The sequence below is a fragment of the Amia ocellicauda genome, chromosome 12, assembly GCF_036373705.1.
Source record: "Amia ocellicauda isolate fAmiCal2 chromosome 12, fAmiCal2.hap1, whole genome shotgun sequence".
Taxonomy (NCBI): Eukaryota; Metazoa; Chordata; class Actinopteri; order Amiiformes; family Amiidae; genus Amia; species Amia ocellicauda.
The window spans coordinates 15,242,248-15,263,678 of NC_089861.1; the positions used below are offsets into that span (position 1 = coordinate 15,242,248).

The 21,431-nt window shown below is 35.2% G+C and overlaps 1 protein-coding gene across 2 annotated transcripts in view; it reads left to right on the forward strand.

Annotated features, from left to right (window-relative positions):
* arhgap10 (Rho GTPase activating protein 10) overlaps positions 1-21,431 on the forward strand; it is an 84,474-nt gene that overhangs the window by 21,326 nt on the left and 41,717 nt on the right. For both annotated transcript variants that reach the window (XM_066718451.1, XM_066718449.1), the window contains 11 exons: positions 4,773-4,868; positions 6,973-7,034; positions 9,845-9,916; positions 10,352-10,453; positions 11,866-11,976; positions 12,260-12,364; positions 15,725-15,854; positions 16,139-16,245; positions 20,461-20,555; positions 20,927-21,008; positions 21,353-21,392. In XM_066718451.1, the coding sequence (XP_066574548.1) occupies positions 4,773-4,868; positions 6,973-7,034; positions 9,845-9,916; positions 10,352-10,453; positions 11,866-11,976; positions 12,260-12,364; positions 15,725-15,854; positions 16,139-16,245; positions 20,461-20,555; positions 20,927-21,008; positions 21,353-21,392 (1,002 nt within the window). The remainder of the gene's footprint in view (positions 1-4,772; positions 4,869-6,972; positions 7,035-9,844; positions 9,917-10,351; positions 10,454-11,865; positions 11,977-12,259; positions 12,365-15,724; positions 15,855-16,138; positions 16,246-20,460; positions 20,556-20,926; positions 21,009-21,352; positions 21,393-21,431) is intronic.

Below are 21,431 nucleotides of genomic sequence, written 5' to 3' on the forward strand. Positions count from 1 at the left end.
TACAATCACCCAAATTCAGCCCTGTGTAAAAAAAAAAAAAAAAAAAAAAAAAAAAACCTGTTTAGGTCATGAAAACAATCCGTTCAGTTATAATATTAATTGTAATGTATTTATATGATTTATAATTGAGATGATTGTCATCACTCAGACTTTTCTTATTATTCATACCGTTTCCTAAGCGGTCATATGAGTCACATTTGTCTTGACATGTCCCTGATCATTTTACATACCAAAATGTATGTTTTGTCTTTCTTTCTACCTCCTCTTTTACTTGTTTGTCAAAAGTGGATGCTGGCATGGGCTAAAGGTTCAGTGCTCCATCATCCAAAGTCACTTATAGTGCCTGGAACACAGAGTCTATGTAGGCTTAATCTGTTATGATTATTAAATGCTTTTTAGTAACTTTATCTAAAGCATATGGTGGTCAATATTAGATTTAAGTGTTTATCAATTGACTCCAATAAAATAAAAATATATAAACTTACATATATAAAGTTGATGCTTCTGAGAATTTTTGTATAACCACACTTTTATATTTCAATATGACTACTGAGTATTTCAGGTCTTCCTTGACTGTTTGTGCTTAGAGTCAGGCACTTTTTTTTATTTATAGAGCAAATGTAATGCAGTGCAATCTAAAATATACCAAATTGAGAATAAACCTTAGTGTGGATGTTTGTTTGTGTGTGTGTCCACATACAATTAAAGGTGTTATTTTTTTCTCAAATAAAAATAAATCTGTGTGTAACAACCGCTTTAGATAGTGCTCCTTAGCTGCTGATTGTGCTCTCCAAAAATTAGTACCTAGGTCAGCTTTTATTCTGTGCTATTCTTCTGTTTGGGTAGCTTTAGAGGGGAATTATTTAATTATTTAACTTGACACACAATAATCATGATCATTATGGTCATACAACATATATTTTTGTTGGGATGACATTTAATTTTAAACAACCCCTTTATACAAAACAAATTACTTTGTGCTCATTCATGAGTAAAAAGTTACTATTTACCTTAGATAAGGGGTGTGGGACGTATCAGTCAAGAGACCCAGGTGAGTATTTGTACTGTCTCCAATCACTAATACGAACAGAGTTAGAGACTTTACAACAGTTGTCCTGTCCCATGTGTAGAGCTCTGACTAGACTTGCCTTCTTTTCCCCAGTCTGTGTTGGGGCCACTATTCAATGAAGCAATAAACACACTCCTCAGTCAGACCGTCGTCTTTGGTCATAAAGGGTGTCATTGTCTATAAATGCGGTTGTTATCCAGTCCAGGGTTCTTGTGCAAAGTAGGGGTGTTGTCAGGTTTCTCTTTTTCTCCAGTGGCTATTGCTATACAGCACTCCTAACTCCCTCCTGCACTTCCCTTAAGGTACTGTGCACTTTGTGTGTTGAGTTTCTGTGTGGCTTCCTTTAGGTGTGCTGGTATGGTTGGACGACTGGTGACTGGAACAATGTATTTCCATAGCGGCTGGGTCTGAGAATGGGAGAAGGGGGAGACACTTCTTCACTAAATAACGCCCTTTGCATACTACTCCCCATGGGGTGACACACCTGCACATGCATTCTGTGTTCCCTCTATTCATGAAGTTATGATACAATCTTGAAACCCTGGAAGACCATACATGCTAGCTCTGTCATTAAAGTTCCCCTTTAATGGTATTGAATATGACTCTCACAGTTGGACAATAAACCAGAAAAAATTGAAATTCATGGTAATTTGCTTCCTGAGCATTAATTAGGCCTGTTATGCCTGCTTCTGTTGAAAATCTAGGTCTTAAAACCATATTCTGCCCATTCTTCCTGTTGTGAGTGTGAAAATATCTGTGTTCAGTTCCACATTTAATTCTCATTTACACTATGACTTATCATTAACTGTTAATTTAATTATCCAATAACCATTTCAATACATGTACATTTTGTATTTGTATTATAATAATGCAATCTGTAAAAACCGACACCTAAAAACACATCTTATTTATTCTAACAAATGGAGCTCTAAACTGTTATTAATAATAATCTAGTCACAGTTTAACTATAGGCTGTTGAGACACTGTAGCACTGTTTGTCCACGGAAAGGTCTTCACTGTATTGACTTCATTCCCCAGCATTCAGAGCATGTCATGTATTTAGCATGCCAGTTATATCACAGATAGTCTTTTACTGTTCAGCTGTTCTTTGCTTGTCACATGCTGCAACCAAGATTGCACTTCAGTTGCATGTTTGCAGCAGGTCATTAATGTGAATGGCTCATCATAAACATTTTTATCTTTCAGCCCACATCTGTTTGTCACAGAGAATGCACTGGCTGGTTGACCACAGAAACCATATGTTTTAGGAAAACTTTGCACCTAGTGTCATGCTACTTTAACTTGATAAATTCTGGCTTTCCTTATAACACTGTTGCAAGTCACCATACTGTATAATTTGCATTATTCACGTTTGCAGGTTTCTTTTGTTACTTGGTTGAGCTTTATATTGCAATTTTCACATTCTAAAATCTGACCTAATAATATTAGTAGTATTCAGAATTCATACATGGATTGTCTGTCAGTAGGGTTGTATTTGCTGTAACACATTACCTTGTTTAAAACATAAAAAAAGCCATTTAGACATTTCAACTGACGGGTAGGCCTAACTCTTTTACTGGTAGAGAACTTGGCTTCCACCAGTTTTACAGTGAATTTTGCTTAGCCCCTGTACACTATTTTATAACATATTTTGCTGACGTGAATTGGTTTCTTCAGCAATTGACCATACAAAAATCTGAACTTCACTGTTTTTATTTTAAGCACATATTTGGCCTCAGACAAAAACTGGACAGTAGTTCACATTGTGCTGTACCCAAATTAAATTGAATCACTTGCCCAGCATTTTAAAATACACTGTGAATATACAAAGTTCACTTGGCAAGTTCATATTTCTAAATACAACATTTAAGGATTAGTTTATATAATTTGTCTTTGACTCACATTTCGCTTTTCACATGTTTTAGTTTTTTAACTTACATTTCCATATGTCTTACTAGATTACTATTCTTCTTTAAAGGGTTATCCAAGGCAAAGGCTGATGTATATAGCTGTTACCACATGCATCCTCAAATATAACGGATACATTTAATCATTTTATGAAGATGTTTGTTACAGGGACAGTTAGCATATCAAATAACAGTGGATAACCAAGCTGAGCATGTGTAAAATACACATTTTCATGTTCATAATATTAAGCAATAAAGCAGGAAATCACAAATTAAAATGAATTGCTGATTTACTGATGAACTACTGATTTTACATAAACTGTACTGTATATACATTAACAGAAATCTATTTCACACAGCGCAGTGAATTTAAGACAGGATGCATCAGCTTAATAAGGTATATGGAACAGGATGTTTGCAGAACTCGTTAAATTGTGGCTTGAGCCAAGTTGTTTGAAGCTAAATGTCTCATTAGATGGTATGATTTCTTTCATTGTAGCTGCAGTGTTTAAAAAAAAGTTTTTTTTTTTCCTTTTTACTACTTATTCTCACTACTTTAAAAATATTTTTTAATATCATCTTTTCTTCTAAAGAAAATAGTTTAAACATTTAAAATATTGTATAAGTTGGACATATAGCAAAATTATGGTAAGAGGCACTATGATTGCTTAGTATGTTTCCATAGTTTTCCAATACTCTCGCAACATTAACCATGACAAAAACAAGACAAGACAAGTTCAAGGTGAAAAAGGAATGCAGGATTTGAAAGACAAAATATAGCAAGAATCAACACCGTTGTTTTCCTGTTTGTGTGGTTTTGCACAGCAGTAGTATCTGTTATACATTGACACTTCCCATTAGGGAAGTTTGTGCTTAGTGAAAATACAACAAGACTATGGGTTAGCTTTAGTAAATATATATATATATATATATATATATATATATATATATATAAACTAATAAATGAAAATGAAAAGGAACATTTAAAATCACAGGCTATATCAGGGATGGTGAACCTTTTTTTTGCTGATGTGCCCAAAGTCTGGTATGCTTGCATCGCAAAGTGCAAAGGGTGCCAATGATACATTAGGGATGCAAACATTTATACAGGTCCTACATGCCAACCAAACAAACAGCAATCCCTGATACAAAATAATCAAAAACCATCTGGACAGATAAATCTCACCCACCCTTCCACCACCTGCATCCACTGCTAACCTCTCCCCAACTTGAACACCCCCCCCATTTTTATTATGCTCGTTTGCTAAAATAATGGTGCTATAATTTCTGTTGCTTACATGGAGTCTGATTTAGATTATGAAACTGAAAACAATACACAACAAAACAGATATACACATTTTCTGAAACTAAAAATGAAACCGAATCGCTAAGTGATGTATCATCAGATCTGATCATCGTCAAAAGCTTAATGAAAGGAAATGTATAGTACTATTATGATTATTATGAATCATAACAATTGAATCACTGTTTAGGCTACATGCATTCATTATATATGCCTTGTAGATACATGTTCATTTTTTCCAATTCATATGGTTTCTTCTTAGTGCTGCTACCTACTGAATGTTTCGAGAAACAGATTTTTTTTTTCTGTTCTGTGTCTCAAATACATGAAAAAAGTACATTGTTTATATGTGTGTGTGTGATACACAAATAGTGTATCTGAATAGTTACTGCTGGGTATTATTTATTTATTTAAAATAATCTGTTTTATTTGGCCTTGAAGTATAACTTTGCACTTCTGTAATGTATTGATTTGTTTATATTCTCTGTTTCAGAACTAGGGATGGCCCAGCGCAAGTTTGCACAGTCTCTTGGGGATTTTAAATTTGAGTATATTGGGGATGCAAAGACGGACGACGAGAAATGCATCGGTAAGACTGTGTGGTTTTGGGGTGTCACTTCTGACTTTACAGACCATTAATGCCCTTACATTTAATTATTTGCAGAGCCCTTATCCAGGGTGACTTACACTTTACATATTGATTCATTTCAAAGAATTACAAAGTGCAGTAATACAATGTGTACAAAATTAAATAAGCATTAGGGATGCAAGGATATGACAATTCTGGTCCGAAACCCTTAGTCGATATTCGTATGACACAATCGGCCGATACTGATGGCGATTATTTTATGTATTTACCTATTTGTACCCTGGCATAAAATTATTATTATTTTGCTTTTGATTATTCTTTTCTAATAAACATTTAATTATACAACCACAAAGTAGTTAATTTCTGTAATATTTTTCCATATCAAACATTTTGTTTTTCCATGTTTTTGAATATCAAAAGACTTCATCACAAAAACAGTGAATAGAAAAATGTATGATAATTGTTAAGATAAATAAACATCTCTTTGTGCAATCCCTGGATATAAATTGTGTTTTATTAACAGAACTGTGACTGGGAATAAATCATAATAATAATACAACTATATTTTATAATAACAAACATTACACACATCTGAGAAATAGCCCAGACTAGGCAGTTTGTAATAGGGCTCAATATGCTCAGTCGGCCTCTGAAAGCCAATGTCCTCCACAACAGAGGAAGACTGGTTATCTAGAGCAATTAATTAAATTACTTTCTCATTGATGCCTTTAGCTCTGGCCCTGTTCCGACTTCATTTTCTGCCATTCTCAAATACTTGGGCTGCTGAGGGTGTCGGGTTCAGGGATGGGTTCAACATTAGAAGCTCCGACATTTCAAGTTAGGTTACCAAGTCAAATGGTCCAATATCTTAAATATGTTAAAAAAAGAAAAAAAAGCCATCTCATGCATACATCACCCGACGACTAAATTCCAACATACTTTATATATAAACATACGAGTGCATTGCATGACTGAAACAACTGAGCAATAATTATACTAATACCATTGATGCATAATATAAGAAAAAACAAATGAATTTTTGCTACTGAAATTGATGTGTTGAATTACTTTCCCAAGCTTTCTCCTCTTGATACTTCACAAGTGCTTTACAAATGGCCATTCTGCTGATATTTTCACATAACCAGGCACATTCAGTGCACATATAAAGAGCAAAGCAGCATGGCACTTAATAACCACATCACAGTTTGTGCATGTCATTTATATTTTGTTGAAGGCCCACAAGTAGAGCAAAATGGATGCTTATTTAGACGCAGCACCATCAGTCAGAAATATCAGCCAGCAATATCAGCAATTTTAAAGGAATCGCGCAATGGTGTACATATTTGCCAGTATCGTCCGATACCGATAGCTGTCCAATTATATTTTGGTGCATCCCTAATAAGCATACATTCTAGCTAACAAGTGCAGACATGATATGTGCTAAATGGAGGGATAGGAATAGAAGGAGTTGCAGTAAAACTAAAGAAGTGCCAACAATACATAAATATTGTTATAATACAGAAATCTCAAACTCCTTGAGGGCTGCATTGTTTTCTGGTGTTGGTTTCAGTCACTCATTGGTTTACTACCTGACAACTGGATACATTTTAAATACTTCTCTTCAGGCTACCCGACGTCAATAGAACAATAAAAAAAATATATGAAACGATAAATCCTTAGTAGTATGCAGGTTATGTAGCATTTGTGTGATTGATCAAATTCTGGAGCTCTTTAGCGCTGTCAGGTGTGTCTGAAAACTTCTCACTGCCTGATTGTTTTACGTCACATGCAGGGTGCACACCACCCAGAAACATCTCTTCTCCCACTCCCCCCGGGTAATTTTGTTCCTAAACCATTTTATTTTTCAATTCCATCTACATTTAAACAATTAACTGGAAGCCTTTACGGTTTAGTGATGGTTTTTCATTATCTACAAATATTGGTGTAAATATTTGTTGTCTTTTTAGAGCCTGAATGTGAATATTTTAGTTAGAAAACAGTATAGCATGTAATCTAACAAATCATTAGCTCCAATGTTTAATGCCTTAGTGTGGAAGTTAAAGTTTTGGGTTGTTTTCATTCTAATAGTCTCATTATATTTCAGATGAATCACTACAGGAGTTCTCTGCTTTCCTTAAGAACTTGGAGGACCAGAGAGAACTGATGGTGAGTAAAGACATGAACTGCCCAGCTGATGAAAATGTAAACTCATTTTCCAGGAGCTAAACAGAACAGTAAAGGCCTGTGTGAATGGTAGAGTATGTATGTATTGATTTTACATTCCACAATTAAAAGCACTACTCTATTTTTTTAATAAACAATTAGATTTGACTGTTGTGTCCCTGAGTCATTTCAGTTTTTTATTCTCTTAATCTCTTAAATATCCAGATCTGGGCTTCTGACACTCTGAAGCCTTCATCTTCATCTGATATTCTTTCCCATTTTATATTGTATTTTTTCAGTAAAAACGTGCATATTTTAACAAACAAAGATCGTAATCCTATAAGACCTATCCTAACCCTTATATAAACTGTCACTGAGATTGAATATCTGCAGTGATGTTTGCATACATTTTATAACATGTTACAAGGAATACATAGTATTATACACCGATCAGCCATAACATTATGACCACTGACAGGTGAAGTGAATAACACTGATAATCTCATTATCATGGCACCTGTCAGTGGGTGGGATATATTAGGCAGCAAGTGAACATTTTGTCCTCAAAGTTTGATGTGTTAGAAGCAGGAAAAATGGATCTGAGCGACTTTGACAAGGGCCAAATTGTGATGGCTAGACGACTGGGTCAGAGCATCTCCAAAACTGCAGCTCATGTGGGGTGTTCCCGGTCTGCAGTGGTCAGTACCTATCAAAAGTGCTCCAAGTAAGGAAAAGCGGTGAACCGGCGACAGGGTCATGGGCGGCCAAGGCTCACTGATGCACGTGGGGAGCGAAGGCTGGCCCGTGTGGTCCGATCCAACAGTCGAGCTACTGTAGCTCAAATTGCTGAAAAAGTTAATGCTGGTTCTGATAGAAAGGTGTCAGAACACACAGCGCATCGCAGTTTGTTGCGTATGGGGCTGCGTAGCCACAGACCAGTCAGGGTGCCCATGCTGACCCCTGTCCACTGCCGAAAGCGCCTACAATGGGCACGTAAGCATCAGAACTGGACCACGGAGCAATGGAAGAAAGTGGCCTGGTCTGATAAATCATTAGTTCAAGGTGTTGACTTGGCCTCCAAATTCCCCAGATCTCAAGTGGAGTCCATGCCATGACGGGTCAGGGCTGCTTTGGTGGCAAAAGGGGGACAAAGGGGGAAAAAGGGGGACTACACAATATTATGGTGGTTATAATGTTATGGCTGATCAGTGTATACTTTCTTCAGTTTTCCTAGACTTCAAGCTTGGAAAAAAAGGTGTTAATGTCACCAAAGCAAGCAGATGAAAGATAAGAAAGTGAAGTTTATGCAGGGAAGCAGTTGGGACTAGCTTCTGCCATGATGTTAGTGTTACATGATGACTGCACATTTCTCACCATCCACTGAGAATCAGCAGTGCTGGTTAGTGATAAGGGTGCATCAGGGACTAGTTATGTTATCTGCAATATGTACTGTGCTGTTGACTATTTGTGAATTGTAGTTTTTGTGTCATTACTTAGGTAAACATGACATACGGAGCAAGAAGCCATTGGCACCATACACTGTTTAGTTTGTAGTTAGTAATTTTTGGGCATTTCAAAACATTGATCTAGTCTGGGCTGAAGAGATTTAATTGACATTGCATGGATTCTGTGTGGTTCTTTAGTACAGAGGTGCTTTGACTTGTTTATTGTTTACAGATGAACAATAGTACCTTTTAAAACTGGTAAGTGGATTACATATATACATTACATACTGTTTTGGTTTGAACAGAACTCATTTTGATCATAATACATATTACTATAAACACTTAAAACAACAGACACCTTCTTTGTTATTTTCCTTGGAAGAGAGACAGCCCTGCCCAAGTTGCTCACTCAGTAGGTCAGTCCTATATATATCATGTCATGGCCAGCAAGAGGAGATGTGTAATACTAAGGCATGTCCTGTCATGTTTTCATACAGCTTAACAAGTGACTTAAAGAAGTTCCTGGGAGATATGTTATACCTTTATTTGATAACTTAAACATTGTAGTGTAGTTTGAAGGGTAACTGAGTTAATGTAGTAATTTATCACAGAATTGTATACAAAGAAATTAAGATTGATGCTTTGTTGTACATTTAAATAAGATTTGTCATTCATCATTAATATCATGAACAGTGCTATATGTTTGGGTAATAATTCATGTGTAAGATTATACTTGCTTGCTATAGGTGAGGAAAAACAAAATCTCTGGGCTTTTCAACATAAAATATCCTTTATCCTGATCAGTATTTTAATATTTAATATTTACAATATTTAGGTAATCAAACATATATGTATTTCAATATTGTTAAATCATTAAAGTTGCCATATTTATAGATTCCATGTGAAAAATGTAATTGCCAGAGAAGTTTCACTTCAAATCCCCTAATGATAGAACACTATAAAAGGATGCAATGATTATCAACATAAGTTACATTAAAGATTGAGATATTATGTATTTTTCTGTAAATAATAATAATCTATGTTGTTCAATAATAATTATAATATGCCTAATAAATCATGCATAATAATTTAATCTTACATTGGTCAAATGATCTTGGGGAGATCGGTTGTTCCTCCATGATCTACCAATTTTCTCTTGCACAGCTTACATTCAAGTTTTCTGGGGTCTTCTGTGCACTTAGCAAAAACCATCCCAAACAGCAGATTCTTTTTTTTTTTTTTTAGTTTGGATATAAATACAACTTCGAAGACAGCCCAAAATTATTCTGGGTCATATCTTGGCTTCTGTGTGTTTCTGATGTCAAGATCCATGCTTGTGTGTGTAGTAGCAATGTTTCCCTTTGCTAGATGCGGAACATCACTGAGACACTGCTGAAACCTTTGGAGAAGTTCCGTAAAGAACAGCTGGGTTCAGCAAAGGTAACAGTGTTTAACAATATTTTTATTTTCTATTCAAGAGCTTTGAGTTGTTAGTCAAGATCACTGCTTTGCTTGCAAATGTCATTCAGTTTGTAATACATGGCATAAAATAGATTGAAATGTACTTTATTGCAATTACTTTAAATTTAAATTAAATACAATTAATTCATTTAGCTACAAATGTGTTTGGTATTTTTTTTTAATACCAAGTGTTTTTTGTCTTTAATACCAAATGAAAATTAGTATGTAATTGAAATACAGTAACCTGATCATTTCAAACTCTGCTCATTTCTTAGAAATGGAAAATAAAAATACCACAGGCACTTCTTCTAAACCTGCTAGATTGTTGTATTGTAAAGAGCTGTATTCTCTTTTTATTCACACTAGGCTAAATTACTGAACACCGTATTTCTCCTTATTTCTTCTAATTTCAAGGAGGAAAGAAAAAGGTACGAGAAAGACACAGAGAAATACTACAGCTCTCTAGAAAAACTTTTAACATTGTCTGCAAAGAAGAAAGATCAACAGTTACAAGAGGTACTTTTCCCTACTACAAATATGTGTTTATATAAAAAAAATTACAAGGCATGTTTTAGTCTATGCATTTCCCTAGAGTGCCCGTTTTAGAGCGGTGAAGTAAATAAATGCAGAGTATTAAAGACATTTCCAGAAAATTGTAGATATAGCATAAGATCTAGAAAGTAGTGATACTATTACACTAGTTTTTTTATGTAGAAATATAATAGCCGGACAATTAACATGAAGTGTTTTGAATCTCTGTTGACAAGTTTATCTATTGAACTGTGAAAAAGTTCTTTACATAAGAATGGGAATACTCGTCTGTTAATCTTGGCACACAGATGTATTACAGCTTCCCACGTTCTAGCTTTCTTGGGGAATATAGTTCCCTGATGGAGGTTTCCTGCTAAAGCAGCTAGTCAGAAAAGGAAAGGCATGAGAATGTTTTCGTACCTCAGCAAAGGTCAAACTAGCAAATCTAGATGCTCTTGCCTCTGATGTTTCTCTTCAGCTATGACATTTTAACTTAAAAGGGAAATAAATCTTGAACATTAATACATTTATTTTTAAAACCTAACCTTGTTTGAAATTCAAATTAAGACTTTTTCAGTTGGATAATCCTTAGACAAGCACTTATTTTACCAACATCTGTGTATTTGCACCCTTTGAAGTTTTGCATTATGATTTAAAAGCCAAAGCATTGTTGGCTGTAGAACCTTCTGTAGCTGTGCCGCTAAGGCCTGGGACATCCTCCATTTTACAGTCGGTGTTTACACAAACAGTAACACTGTGACCTAAAACAACTTGGGGCCAACAGATCGTCAAGAATTTTGACCATTTCTGTTGTGTTTTTACACTGAACAAGTGCTTGGCAGATGAGCTGTGAGCACATATGCCTAAATTACTACTACAACAATAACAACAATACCGGTGATATAATCAGGATGGTCATGAGGTTTTTATTGTTTTATCATTAATTATTAATCTATTTAAACAGCTTCTCTTTTTATAATTTGCAAAAGACTTGTGATTTTTATTATTGCTGAAGTTTAGTTGATTTAGGCTGGGATTAAATCAAAACTTTGACCGACCCGCTAATAGAAATTAGCGCAATAATTTTTTGTAAGATGTCACTTTCTGCTAATTAGAAATGTAACTGCTATGCTGTACAGCTTTGTAGTTTTGATTTAATCTGGCCCTTAGTTAAGCAATGTGAAATAAATCCCCTTACTTTCCCAGAGAAAGATTTCAACATTGCTGATTTTCAAGTGAAAATGTGCCCGTTTGATACCGGTATAACTTTGTTTGTTTTGTTTTTTTGTACTGGGAAAACCTTCACATCAACATTTACAATACGAAAAACTAACTTGAGTGAGGTAAACTATATTTTTAGCTGCATTTATGTTTTCTTAAAGTGATGTATTTTCCAGGCAGACCTGCAAGTGGAGCAGATGAGACTACATTTTCATGAAGAGTCACTGCAGTATGTTTACAAACTGCAAGAGATCCAGGAGAGAAAGAAATTTGAATGTGTGGAACCTGTAAGTGCAAGGCTGTTAATTAGAACAAGTAGTTAGATAAAGATACAAGTTTACAAGTTGCTGTGGAGCAAGGTTCTAAAACCATGATTTATGAACTTTTCCTGGAATATTTTTTCTGTATATAGAGCAATTAAAATCACTCATTTATACAAAATGAAAAGTAGTAATTACTAGCAGTAAACCATACAACATGTTTGTACAGTTATATTTGTTTAACCATTTGTAAGCGACAAAAATAATATTTCTTTAAATCAAGTCTTGATGTATATGTTCTCTTCTCTAGATGCTGGCTTTCTTCCAGACAGTTTTCACATTCTATCATCAGGGATATGAGCTGGCAAAGGACTTCAACCATTACAAAACTGAACTGCAGATTAATATTCAGAATGTGAGCTATTTAAAGTGCATTCCACAATTTTTGTTTTTATGCTTTACCTTGCATTTACATTTTCGGACATGATTTTATTGTCAGTTAAAGTATACAGAGATTAATTGTATTTTCTGAATGATTTGACTAAATTGGCATTTTTCCTTCTGGGCTTCCTTTTTTTTATATTGATATTCGTAGTTATTTATATAGCTATTGGACTTTCTAAATACATTTGAAGATGCAAGATGATGAATGTTATTTTGAAATTGAAATTACTTACACATTTACAGACACGTAGGCACAAACTACTTTGTGAGTCACTACATTTGGCAGTGCTCATGCATTCCCACATTAACATAATTACTGTGTCTAGCTGAAATGCACCATCATCACACCTAAATACACAATGCGAGACGCTGGATGTATTTTTGTTGTCAATTTTGTAATTTTCTTTAATGAATTACATCTAAAGTTCACTTCTTGTGACTAAATCTTTGTCTTTTCTGTCAGTTACTCTTATTCATTCATTTATTTACTTTCATTATACGATCCCTTTTCAGAGCCTTATAAATGTAATGAAAGAATACATTCTAGACAAATAAAACAGAACCAGTGGAGTGATGGTATCAGAAATATTTCAATTTGAATTACTGTGCATCCATTTTATTTATTAGTAATGCATACTTGTAATATACTAACATTCTTCCTATCGAGAGCACACAAATTATGTTGTCAGGTTTGATAATATTTTTAATGCCAAAAGTTATTATTCAAATTTGAAGTAGTATTTACATACCAGTCTTAGATTACAAACTGGCAAAACTTTTGAATATGTTTGTATTTTATTTTATACACTTCCTCTTTTTTCCCTTTTATGCATGTCTCATCCCAGATTTAAGTCCACTATTGTGAAAACCAATCCAAACAAGAAATAATCCATCTAACAGTTGTGCACTCCACCCTTGTTGTGCCGCATTCTCTCATCTCAGTTTCTTCTTCCACTACTTTGAGATCCATGTATCTAAGCGTACCTCCATAATAGTATTAGAAGGATGTTAGTAAATTAAGATGAGAGAGACGACTGCATCTATGCAACTGTGGGTACATTTTCATTTAGTTAAGCTGTTTGTGATGATAAGACTTTTGCAGTGCCATCTACTGTTCCTTTGTCATAAATGATTATTATACACAGTTATGTATTTATACGGTTCTAAAATGTCTGAAGAACTTGGTTAGCAAGGCTAATTGACATTTGTATTTGACAGAGAGCTTACATATTCCTTCAGTCGACCCCAACTACAATGCAATGCATCCAAGTTATCTTACACTAAAATCTATTATTATTATTATTATTTTTATTTCTTGGCAGACGCCCTTATCCAGGGCGACTTACAACATAAGTGTGTATGTAAAACTCTATATAACCCACTCCCTGAAACTGAGTGCTGTATGAATCCAATACATTAACCTTCAATGTTATTTTATTTTCTGACATCCTGTATTTAATTAAATCTCCATTAATATAAGTAATATGAGAACATGAAAATGAACCCTTTAAACAATTTAACAGTTATAGTTACTGTTATGGAAATAAGATTTGGAGTTGGAAGTTCTAATCAGAATTTATTACGTGCACGGGGAAAAACAGCAGAACACAGCAACAGAAAGTATTAAACAAGTATAATGCTCTTTTTCCAAAGAGTTCAAGGAAGTGCATAGCTTTTATTACCATGTTGGGGCATACCTTCAAGGGGTTTGACATTTTACAAGCAGTGTCTGATTGGTCATCTAAATAACTATGATAGTAATTTCATTGGCATTCTAAAATAAGCCTACCCATCTCATCAATATTATTACAATTATTACTCATGAATGATAATAATTATCCTCTAAATTGCCAGCTACATCTAGAAGGTCATTTGCCGATAACAAAGATTAGGTTTGAAACAATTAAGCTTTAATAAGAAACAAGTAGAGAATGCAAGTTGCTGATAAACTAAAAAGGAGTAACTGAGAAGTTAGAAAATAACAGGTTCTCATAATTCATTGGAAAGAATGCAGGCAAATTAATAGTTACTTGCCAGAAACCTCCAGGGTCAGAGCACACAAAGCACAGAAGCACCAAATGATTTCTGTTTTCCTCCACATTACATATCTAAACATCCCCATAATATTCATACCAGTATTTTGTTGTGTGAGTCCTCAGTAGCTGTCTTTCCTAAAACTGCAGCTTGCATGGCACACGGGGGGAAAACCAACTGACTGAGATTCAAGTGCTCTTCATATAGCTAAGTTTGGCTTGAGGTTCCCAAAGGGGTAGCCCACTTTTCCATCTGTCTTCCAAATAGCCAAGAAAGGAAGGTTGAGCTCACCTCAGCGGAGCAGGTGTGTTATACGAGGTTAGGCAGAGACCAGGCAGTCTGAGCCATTTCCTCTCGGTCTCTGTTGCTTAGCATCATCCCACAATAAGATTCTGTGAGTGGCTTAGTGATGACAGTACAAGTATTATGGCTCATCAGTTCTTTCAGTCACATGTGGGTTAAAGCGGAGTTTCACAACCTGGGGAAAATTTTGTACAAAACATTACAACAAGTAACAAGTCTTAAATATATATAATTTTATATATAATTTCCTTATCTTATCACTATAACTAAGTTAATTAAGGAATCTATATTTCTCTGTAATATCTTGTAATTTATTTGTCTTGATTCGTGAGGTTTGCTGGGTGTTCTATTGATTGCCAAGTAAGTATAATTGCAAATAATAAAAGATCAAGAACTTCTGTGTCACCTGTCATCACTTTGGCATCGTGTCATCTCAGTTGTTCAAGCGTGACAGCAATCCGCAGTAGCTCTAGGTTACTCACATGACAAGCATGTGAGAGCTAGTTCTTAGGATCATTACAGATTTTATTTATTGGTAAGCTACAGCCTTTTAGCTTTGACTGCAAATATCCAATTTGCTGTCTTCAGTGTTCATTTGTTCTTGCTTTAATTCTATAGTTTTCAAATCAACTGTTTTTCCATGTTCATACATTAATTTAATTTAGCATTTTTTTTTGTTTTGTTTTGTTTTCACTCTACAATGTGTGATCTATTGGTTAATTTGTTAGACACAATATTATCTCAAAAATATATTCTGCTACCTTGAATTTCAATTTTTTTTTTCAGCCATGAAGATTATAATGTCAAAGACAAAGAAAGAACACTTGTTTTCCACTTTAAAGCATTTTCTTAAGTTACATTAAGAAAAAAATGTTAGTCTGATTAATAATGCAAAAAAATCCTAAAGTTATTTATTTCAGGTGCATTTAAATTTGACATAAGGTTTCGAAGCTCTAAGGCAATTTTCTCCCTTTTGCACTATTTTGTCTTATAGACTAGAAATCGTTTTGAAGGTACCAGGTCAGAGGTGCTGGACTTGATGAACAAAATAAAACTAAATCCAGAGGAACACAGACAGATGAGTCAACTTAGCATTGAGGGCTACCTGTATGCCCAGGAGAAAAGTAAGTTGTGTTGTACTTAAACATTAAACATCTGCAATAGGTGAAATGGTGGTATTTTAATTTAGGTTTCAGATAATTCAAATGTTTTTTTGCCACTATTGCATTTCCTTGTTTGATTTGTTAGCAAAATTCAATGTCTTAAAATGGAAGATGTGTTTGCATTGTCTGGATGATCATTTTAACAATATAGATGTAAACAAAATGTACATTGCTTGAAATTAACTACTTTATAACAGATGGCTTAATACCCACTATGAGGTAATTTTATTTTTAAATTTTTTTAGGGCCGCCTCCCTTTGGCTACAGCTGGGTGAAGAGATATTGTACTTACATGAAAGAGCAGAAGCTATTTAACATGATTACATTTGATCACAGATCTGGAGGGAGAACTGTAAGTCTTTTTTTTTTAAGAAACAGTAATTAGACATGCTAGTGTACATGCTTTTGCTTTTTATTTATTTATTTATTTTTATTTATTTATTCATATTTTTTTATGTACTATTTCCACAGTTCCTTTAAAGACTCATTGAATTAAATAGGTAAAAACAGGAATTCTCAGTCCATCATACATTAAGAGATTCTGGTGGTCACTCCTTTAAATAAAATATTAATTTCACAGTTGCCTGAAAATGTAATGGCAAACTAGTCAAATGTACAGTGGATTGCATAAGTATTCACCCCTCAAAGACTTCAATACAGACGTTTTGTAGTGTTACAATCTGGAATTAAATGGATTTAATTGGGATGTTCTGTCACTGACCTACATAAAGTATTACATAATGTTGGAAAGAACGTCTATTACCTTTTTTAATTAACTACTAATAAAATAACTGAAAAGTCTTGCCACTTTGCTATGACACTTAAATAAGCTGTGGTGCAGTCCATTGCCTGTGTGTAATTAAAGTGTCTCATGATCTCACGTTAAATACACCTGGAGTATGTCAGAGCTTTTAGAACAGTCAGAGTCAGAGAGAAAGTTATGGAAAAGCACCAGTCAGGGTTGGACTAAAAAAAAATATCCCAAACTTTGAACATCCCCCGGAACACAGTTAAATCCAGTATACACTTCTTTAAAGAATATGGAACAACACCAACACCAACTGAAACTGAGCAACCAGGCAAGGAGGTTGGTGGTCAGAGAAGCCACCTAGAGGCCAGTTGTAACTGAAGGAGCTACAGAGTTCCATGGCCAGGGTGGGAGAAACTGTCCATATCTCATCTATTACCCGGGTGCAGAATGGTGTGGAGAAAGCCACTGAGATTACTGAAAATCTGTCGCATCAAATTCAGTTTGCATTTTGCCATAAGGCATGTGGAAGACACAAGAAAACATCTCTGGTCAGATGAGACCAAAATTTAACTTTTTGGTCTAATTGTGTGAAACAAAGCCAACAAACACTGCTCATCTCCTGAGAACACCATCCCCATTATAAAGCATGGTGGTGGCAGCATCATGTTATGGAGATGCTTTTCAGTGGTGGGGACTGGGAAATTTCATAGGATTGAGGTCAAGATGGATGGAGCACAAATATAGGAAAATCCTAAAGAAAAACCTGTTTCAGTCTCCACACAGCCAAGGCTACACTGGAGTGGATTCAAACAAAAAGCTCAGTGTCCTAGAATGGTACAGTCAAAGCCCAGACCTCAGTGCAATTGAGAATCTGTGGAAATATTTGAGTGTTAACCAACATTGTCCATCCAACTTGAGAGAGCTTGAGCGTTTTTGCCAAGACGAATGGGCCAAAATTACAGGGATCAGGAAGCTGCAGACTTACCCAAAAAGACTCATAGCTGTAATTGCTGTCAAAGCAATTTTAGTAAAGTATTTTTTTTGTTTAATTAACTTTTGTTTTGCACCTTCAGGGTGTTGTGCATGTGGTGTTAATCAAAGAGATAATTAATCCCAATTAAATCCATTTTCATTCAATATAAAAGAAAATTTAAATAGTGCTTGAATACTGTGGTGAATACTTATGCAATCCACTGTACCGCTATAAGGCTACTTCAGTAAGTACGAATAGCAATTAATTGTTCCAACTAACATTCTGAACAATATAGCATTATATATAAAAAGTTAAGTTATATATAAAAGTTAAGACAATGTTTCAATAGCTGTGTAGTTTGTTCAATAAAGTGAAAATTTCTTGGAGCTATGAGGATTAAAAACAGCAGACATTGTCACATGAAGGGCATGGTCACTGATGTATCTATCCATTGTCAAAGATCAAGGATGTGTTCCCTTTTACTTTTTACCATTGTAGTTCCAGGTCACATTTAGAGGGTTTATACAGTGAGGGAAAAAAGTATTTGATCCCCTGCTGATTTTGTACGTTTGCCTACTGACAAAGAAATGATCAGTTTCATAAAAATCCAGAAAAACGCATTTAAAAAAAGTTATAAATTGATTTGCATGTTAATGAGGGAAATAAGTATTTGACCCCTTCAACTTAGTACTTGGTGGCAAGATCCTTGTTGGCAATCACAGAGGTCAGACGTTTCTTGTATTTGGCCACCAGGTTTGCACACATCTCAGGAGGGATTTTGTCCCACTCCTCTTTGCAGATCCTCTCCAAGTCATTAAGGTTTCGAGGCTGACGTTTGGCAACTCGAACCTTCAGCTCCCTCCACAGATTTTCTATGGGATTAAGGTCTGGAGACTGGCTAGGCCACTCCAGGACCTTAATGTGCTTCTTCTTGAGCCACTCCTTTGTTGCCTTGGCTGTGTGTTTTGGGTCATTGTCATGCTGGAATACCCATCCACGACCCATTTTCAATGCCCTGGCTGAGGGAAGGAGGTTCTCACCCAAGATTTGACGGTACATGGCCCCGTCCATCGTCCCTTTGATGCGGTGCAGTTGTCCTGTCCCCTTAGCAGAAAAACACCCCCAAAGCATATTGTTTCCACCTCCATGTTTGACGGTGGGGATGGTGTTCTTGGGGTCATTCCTCCTCCTCCAAACACGGCGAGTTGAGTTGATGCCAAAGAGCTCGATTTTGGTCTCATCTGAGCACAACACTTTCACCCAGTTCTCCTCTGAATCATTCAGATGTTCATTGGCAAACTTCAGACGGGCCTGTACATGTGCTTTCTTGAGCAGGGGGACCTTGCGGGCGCTGCAGGATTTCAGTCCTTCATGGCGTAGTTTTCTTGGTGACTATGGTCCCAGCTGCCTTGAGATCATTAACAAGATCCTCCCGTGTAGTTCTGGGCTGATTCCTCACCGTTCTCATGATCATTGAAACTCCACGAGGTGAGATCTTGCATGGAGCCCCAGACCGAGGGAGACTGACAGTTATTTTGTGTTTCTTCCATTTGCGAATAATCGCACCAACTGTTGTCACCTTCTCACCAAGCTGCTTGGCGATGGTCTTGTGCTCGAGTGCTCCTAATCTCAGCTCGTTACCTGCATAAAAGACACCTGGGAGCCAGAAATCTTGCTGATTGATAGGGGATCAAATACTTATTTCCCTCATTAACATGCAAATCAATTTATAACTTTTTTGAAATGCGTTTTTCTGGATTTTGTTGTTGTTATTCTGTCTCTCACTGTTAAAATATACCTACCATTAAAACTATAGACTGATAATTTCTTTATCAGTGGGCAAACGTACAAAATCAGCAGGGGATCAAATACTTTTTTCCCTCACTGTATGTAAATGCATGTTTCCCTTTCTGCTGTTGGATAATGTCACTTACAAGAAGCTAACAAGTAAATGCAGTTTAGGATTTAGGATTTCTGCTGCTACATAGCAATGTGTGTTATTGACATCTACTGCATGAGTTCAATTACTATGCATCTGTTTTAGTTTCAGTTTATTATCAAGGGAGGACTAGCCTTAGTATTTCTAATAGCGGTTATTTGTGCGAGCCAGAAATATCAGTGATGTAATCTGGCTAGTACTGGAAGAAACCACTTTGCGACATGGGAATGCACATTTATAACTCATCATACACTTTGTTCATAATGTACAAAAGTGCATAGGAACATGGATAACCTACATTTTCTATTAGATTTCAGAGTAATCAGATTAAACATTTCTTGGAAAAGTAACCATAAGACCTTTTACTTCATTAAGCAACACTTACATATGCTATAAGTGGTTTAATATTTGATCAGTTACTGCCATTTTGTGGATACATTAGCTTGAAGGGGTCCAGCCTTCAGCAATAGGCAAAGTGTTTATTTAGGGATTAGGGAAGGGGGAACTCACTTGTGTTTGCAATTACAACTGGATTGTATAGTTGTTCTGTGTTTAACAGGATACTAGTAACGGCTTATCTTACAATTGCCACTTCCTTGTACTACTCAGAAGACAATGAATGGTAACACAATCAGGATGTAAACCACTGTGATTTATTGAGATGTTATCATTTATGCCAAATTATAAAACTGAAAATAGATTGAATTGCATTGGTACCACACATTTGACATTGAGAGAAGAGATTGCTTAAAGGATAAAATGGTAGAAAGGACTACATGACACAACAATTTTTGTTATAAATTTGGCGATTCAGTACTATTGTATTATAATCTTTCTGTCACCATTCAGAATGAGGCAGTTATATAAAGTTTCCTTTTAAAGATTACCAGAATTGTTTCCACAGGGAGAACCAGAGTCTGTCACCCTCAAGTCCTGCACAAGGAAAACCACAGATATGATCGACAGGCGATTTTGCTTAGAAATTGAAGTAGCAGACCGGTAAGATGCTATTTCATTATTTAATGATTTTTTTCCAAATGTGCATTACTTATTTTACATTTAATTAACATGTAATTAATTTCATTATGATTTATATCTCAGTGTGGATTTTCTGTTGAGCTTTTTGGAAATGAAGTTATGGATAATGTTATGGTGGAGTGGCCAAACACAACAAAAAAAATAATGCATAATTTATGCTGCACTGGTGGTACCAAATAAAATGTATCTGGTTCATTGATAATGTTTTATTGCATTTGGATGAATAAAGACAAATCTGAATGTAAGATAATCTGCAGTATGCCAGGATTTTTTATTTATTTTTTACTTTTTTTATTGATGCTTTTTTAAATTCATGTTGTGTTGTTTCTCAGACCAGGTGTTGCCATCGTTGTTCAGGCCTTATCAGAGGATGACCGTAAACTCTGGATGCAGGCAATGGGTGGGAAAGAACGGGTGAGTAAACTGTGCATATACTATGATGTGTTTTTCCCCCATGTCCAAAGTCTTTTGTCTTCATAGCCACATTCACTGAAACATTTGCAAACTCTTTGATCTTGGCGATGAGTACTTCACACCAGCAACATGCCAAGATAAAATGCTCACTTATTTGTCTTGCTAATCTGTGAAATTCTGCTTGTAGTCATTGCTGTTGCAGAACTTCATAATTAATAATTGTCATGTATTTAATGTTAATTACCATATAATGTATTTTTATTAATAATAATAATAATAATAATTATTATTATTATTATTATTATGATACAATCCTTATGTACTTACTTTTTCCATATTTATAGGTGCCATTCTTGGACAAAATTTCTTCAAAAAGAGAAGAAGGTAAAGTATAGTTTATATTCAATGTTGATGTATTTCATG